Below are 6047 nucleotides of genomic sequence, written 5' to 3' on the forward strand. Positions count from 1 at the left end.
CATAACAACCATTAATAACTCCAGTTTTTGGGACCTTAATGCCTTCTTCTGGCCTTAGCAGGCTTCTTACATACATAGCAGTATGCATAAACTCATGTATTCACACACATATACGTAAATAAAAATAAATCCTTTTTAAAGGTCATAGAACAATGTTTTTCCCCAATGATTAGAACAGAATTTATATTTACATGTTAAAGAATAAAGTTAAACCCATACATAACCACATATAAAAATAATAACCCAAAATGGAGGATCCAAGACCTAAATGAGAAACTAACACTATTAAACTTTTAGAAGAAAACAGAGCAAAAGCATCAGAACATTGGCTTTGGCCATGGTTTCTTGATACAGTACCTGTGGCCAACACAGCAAGGTAATTAATAGCCAAATTGAACTTAGGGAGAGTTTTAAACTTTGTGTATCAAAAAAGTAGTTATTTGTCTAGCATATACAAGGCTAGGTTTGACCGTAGTACTAGGAGTAGGAGAAAAGACAGTTAGCGTATATAGCTTGTTCCTATCACCCACATCAGGGGGCTCACAGTCACCTAAAACCTCAGATGCAAGAGATCTGACGCCTCCTGAACACACCTGCACACACACTGACATATAATTACATAAATAAATCATTTTCTCAAGTTAAGATATGAGTAAAAGACAGCTTGCATGATGGGAACAAATATTTACAGCTCATATTCGATAAGAGGTGAATATTCAGAATAAGTAAACAGTTCAACATGGGCAGAGGCTCTGAGCAGGAGTTCATCCCAGCGGACATGGATGGTTGGGGAGCGTGTGAGCGGGTGCTCAGCAGCACCAGTCCTCAGTGAGGGCCGCCTGCTCTGGCTAGGATAGCTGCTAACTTAGGCTATGATAATACTCACCAGAAACAATGTGGAGAATCAGTACGCCCCTGTAGAAGGCAGTATTGCCGTTCCTCAACAAGATAAAGATTCATTCACCATAGAATCCCACAGTCTGCCTCTGTTTATACCTTAAAGAAAGAAATGCCATGTGACCTAGCAGTCTACATCTGCGTGTGTGCCCAAAAGAATTAGAAATGGCACATCAAAGAAATACTTATATGTATACATCTTCATGGTATTTTTGACAGTGGCTGAGACATGGATACAGCCAAGTATCCATCGTGAGTAGATGGGCCAGCAGAATGTGGTACTGGTTAAGGATCCCCTGTCTGACATGTTCAGGAGCAGAAGTGTTTCAATTTTGTATTTTCTTAAAGTTTAGAATAAAGTCATAGACTTTACCATTGAGAAACCTTGAGTATTGCATGATACTCCCAAAATTCCAGATTTTAGAACATACTGTTTCTGGAATAAGATGTTCAATCAGTCTTTAAAAGACAGAAATGCTGGTGTATGCTTCAGCATAAATGCACTGTGCAGACAGTATGTGAGTGAATACACAAGCCAGTTGCAAAAGGACACGTTCTGTCTGAGTCTACTTGGCCAGCATTTTAGATCTGTCAGGTTCGGAACCAGAGAGTTGATTGGTGAATGTCTGTGTCTGGGAGAGGAGGAAAAGGAATATTTACTAGGTATAGTTTCAGCGTTTGGACTGGTAAATGAGAGGTTTTCAAAAGGAGATTAACTGTTATTTTCTTGTCCACAGGGTTGGAAAGGGTAACGATGCTGTTTTTAGGATTGCATAATGTACGTCAGACCTCAATGTTCCCTCGTGACCCGAAGCGACTCACGCCTTAAAGCCGCACTTTTTATTCTCTCTAGTAACCTGCTGTTGATTAGCTTATACCTGAGGTACTTAAGATATGCAGTAGAATTAATGCATTACTAAAGTGCCACAATTATTTTTTAAGTAGCTCAATACGAATTCATTTAAGTCAAAACGTTTTAGAACTTCAGATATGCTTAAATAGGAAATACTTGAACATTTTAATGAGAAATTTCTATGGTTGAAATTCATAGTCTATCACTATAGGAAATGTTAAGGACAATTTAAACAGTTTAGGATTATATAATTTTTTTTCTTTTCTATATTGTGGTGACCACCATACTAATATCCTAAATTTTCAATATTTGAACTTTTAACTCTTGACATTGAGAAAAAAAAATTGGAGAAATTACCAAGATTTTAACAAATATAAAACTGGTATGTCTTAAAAGTTACTTTCAGAAATCATGTAAAGTATCTGAAAACACTGGCTAGAAACAGTAACACCGAAACCTTGTTATCAATTCTGAGGCTGAAATTCAATAAAAACTTAAAGCTAATGATAGTTTTGTGTGACTTTATAGAAATCTGATTTTATAACTGGTTATTGATGTATATACATTGGGAAAATAAAAAGTAAACTGACACTAACATTAGATGGGAAAAGTAACACAGAGCTGAGGGTGCATGACCGCATGTGCCTGTGACCCCAGCACTAGGGGTGTGAGCACAGGAGGCCCAACAGTCCAGGACTGTCCTCTGCTTCATGAGATTCTGTCTCTTGGTCTGTCAAGGTCAGTACACACTGGGCACAGCTAACTCAGAATAGCTGGGGGTGGGGGGGCTGTGGTGCTATTCGGGGTGATGAACTTCAATAGTGCAGATCAAGGCAGGACGGCCAGGAGTGGAAGAGACCTCCGGCTGCTGGGAGTCCAAGAGAACAGACTCTTGGGAGATAGCTTCAGTGAGACAGGTCGTTTAATTGGGAGGCCAGGGGAAAGGGGACAACAGCTACTTAAACTTTTGCGGGGTGGGTAGGTGCTTTCCGGGTGATTGCACATCATAGGCCAAGGCCTTGATGATGCTGGGGATGCCCCATTTGTATAAGGAATTCCAGGAGCTGCCAGAAAGTTTAACCTGGCTACTGGACTGACAACCTGGGTTGGGGATGAAAGTGAGGGCACAGGGTTATACGGGCAGGACTTGCAGAGCTGGGGCAGATGGGAAACGAGTCTCAGGAAGATTTCCAAGGGTCTGACATACCTCGGTCCCATTCTTGCTCCAGGGGAGCTTCTCCTGTCCCACACTGTGGGTCAACACGAGAAGCACTCACCATGTCTGTGCTAGTTCTCTAACTTCAGGGGCTTGTCTGCCAACAGCAGGAGTTGATGCTGTGCTCTACTGTAGCATCTACCATCCCTAGAGACAAAACATCCCTTCTGTAGAAACTTAGCCATTCCAGGCACTAACCACCAGGAGAGGGGTAGCAGTACACCTTAGCCTAGACAACACAGTCAGTTACATTGTCTGTCCTGCCTGTAAGGCTTGTTCTAGGTACAATATCCTATGGCTGATAAAACTTAATGTACCAACGAGGAGCCCTATGCTGCCATTTAGACTGGGTTCCACCTCACCACAAAGCAAAGACATGACCCTTGGAATGTACGATCAGGAGCTGACTTAGCTAAACTCCTGTATGTGCTTTCTGAAGCTTAACCACAGATGAATCCAAAGCTTCAGGCCCTCCTAGCCAGCCATGCTTTTCATTTCTTCTCTGCTGAGAGACCTCATAGAGGGAGAAGAGGGAATCTATATGTGCATATAAATGCACAGGTGTGTGTGCATGTGTTCATGTGGCTGCTTAAGTGTATATAGGTGTGTATGCACACGTGTATTGGTGTTTAGAGGCTAAAGACAACTTTGCATATTGCTTATTTTGAGACCGGGTCTCTCACTGACACTGGAGCTTGCAAAAATGACTAATCACTGAAAACCAGAAATCTGCCTATTTTGCTTCCCTGGTTCTGGATTACAGGCACATACCACCATATCCTGCTTTTTTTTTTTTTTTTTTTTTTTTTTAAAAAAGGTTCTTGGGCTGAGAGAGATGGCTCAGCGGTTAAGAGCACTGACTGCTCTCCCAGAGGTCATGAGTTCAATTCCCAGCAACCGCATGGTGGCTCACAACCATCTGTAATGGGATCCAATGCCCTCTTCTAGTATATCTGAAGAAAGCAACAGTACTCATGTACATAAAAATGAATAGAGGTTTTAAAAAAACAAACAACAACAACAACAAAAAAGGGTTCTCAAGTTCAAAGTCAGACTAGCCGAGCCATGTACCCAGCTCAGACTAGGGATTCTTTTTTTTTTTAAGATTTATTTATTCATTATATATATATATATTATATATAGGTACACTGTAGCTGTCTTCAGACACACCAGAAGAGGGTATCAGATCTCATTATAGATGGCTGTGAGCCACCATGTGGTTGCTGGGAATTGAACTCAGGACCTGGGAATTGAACTCAGGACCTCTGGAAGAACAGTCCGTGCTCTTAACTGTTGAGCCAACTCTCCAGCCCCCAGACTAGGGATTCTTGAAGACACCTTGCCCACTGTGAGTCAGTACTCAAGAGTTTTCATCCTTATTTCTCATCTTCTCTTGGGGCCAAGAAACTACCAGAGCATTCTGCCCAAGATCCCCATGTCTGCTGGTTCACCTCACTCCATAGCACAGTGCCATTTCACGGAGAAAACAAAAGCACTTTCTCTGGCTTTTTATTTTTTTATTACTATTTTGGCTTTGACTTGTGCTCTTAACATTGCAGTACAACAACCTTTGAAAGCTTGATAGAATACCAGCTTGCAGGTAATTGTACATGAAGGAGACACTAAATGCCTTAGCAAGCAATTTTAAATAACCACCATTGAGTAGACTGCAGGGGTCCAGGGTACAGAAGTGTAAGGGATAGCTCTGCTTGCCATCTCTTGCAGTGAGTGAGTCCGTTGAGGCTTTTGTTCATCCTTCCTAGATGGGGAGCTAGATGTCTACATCCCCAAAGAGTTAGCTCTTCAACTAGGAGACACAAGAAGAGCCTCCAGAAGTGTGACGGTATTGTTGTGCTCTGCCACGTTAGGCCCCTCCTGCCGAAACCAGCAGTTAAAGGTTTAGAACTACAACATGATTGGTAGTGTCCATCTGAAACCCTGGTTTTCAGCTCCAGCACTGTATAAACCACGTGTGGTGGTGTATGCCTATAACCTAACATTTAGGGATAAAAGCTGGAAGATCAGAAGTTCAAGACTGTCTTCAGCTACAAAGGGAGTTTCAGGTCAGCCTGAGCTACAAGAGACTGTCTCATGGCCTTATTGTCTCATTAGTCATAAAAAATAAACTTAATATTTAAAGTAAACTTAAAAAAAATACACCACATGAATGGCCTTTACAATAATAAACGAAATACAGAAAGGGGCCAGAAAGATGGCTCAGTGTTCAGGAGTGTACTGCTCTTACACAGGACCAGAATTTGATTTCCAGCACCCATGTCTGGCAGCCCCCTGGGTGCCTGCATTCAGGTGCACATGCCCCCAATATGGCCACACATAGATACACATAGTTAAAGCTAAGCCTTTCTTTCTAAACGCAGGAGATGGACACCATGGAAAGCCAAACGCAGTAGAGCTTGTGCCTATGTAGAGCCTTTACCCACACTGATTAACACTTCACGGTGCTAGAAGATACTCTGCTCACTACCAGAGGAGGAAGGCTACCACCAACCACAAGCTACAAGCCCTGTGATCTACAGTGGCTACCTGCCTGCATTCCGTGCCAATGAAATAGCAGCACATTCTGGGAAGTAACTGAACACTGCATTTAAGGCCCTCTCCACAAGATGGGACCTATGCCTGCTTAGGTAGCCTTTAGACTACATAGGCCCTGGGCTTAGAGGAAACCAGATGTTATTCTGTTCAAGGACCATAACAATTAAATGACTCTAAGGACATTTGTCTATCACCATAATCAGTGCCTTACTCAGCCAGCATCAGAGAAGCTGCTTCTTGCTGTGGGTGGGAACTAACAGGCCCACAACTGGACAGAGTGCAGAGTGAGATTATGGAACATTCAGTACTAAATGGGTTGTCTTCATCAAGCCCCACCCTTCAGGGTTCAGGAGGCTATGTGGCAGAAGAGGCCAAAGGATTGTGGGAGGCGGAGGGGATGGATGACACGAAGGACACATCGGCTCCCAGATACAACAGGATTGATGCACACAGGAATGCAGAGAGTGACAGCATGTGTGGGACCTACCAGGTTCAAGCCAACAGAGTCTCAGGGGTGGCAGGGGAAAC

General features: G+C 42.6%; 1 protein-coding gene across 1 annotated transcript in view; it reads left to right on the top strand.

Annotated features, from left to right (window-relative positions):
• Positions 1-2259, top strand: part of Dars1 (aspartyl-tRNA synthetase 1) — a 50019-nt gene extending 47760 nt beyond the window's left edge. The window contains exon 16 of the mRNA XM_032914853.1: positions 1635-2259. Coding sequence (XP_032770744.1) covers positions 1635-1726 — 92 coding nt within the window. The 3' untranslated portion in view covers positions 1727-2259. The remainder of the gene's footprint in view (positions 1-1634) is intronic.
• Positions 2260-6047: the final 3788 nt, after the last annotated feature.

This window comes from Rattus rattus, chromosome 10, assembly GCF_011064425.1.
Source record: "Rattus rattus isolate New Zealand chromosome 10, Rrattus_CSIRO_v1, whole genome shotgun sequence".
Lineage (NCBI taxonomy): Eukaryota > Metazoa > Chordata > Mammalia > Rodentia > Muridae > Rattus > Rattus rattus.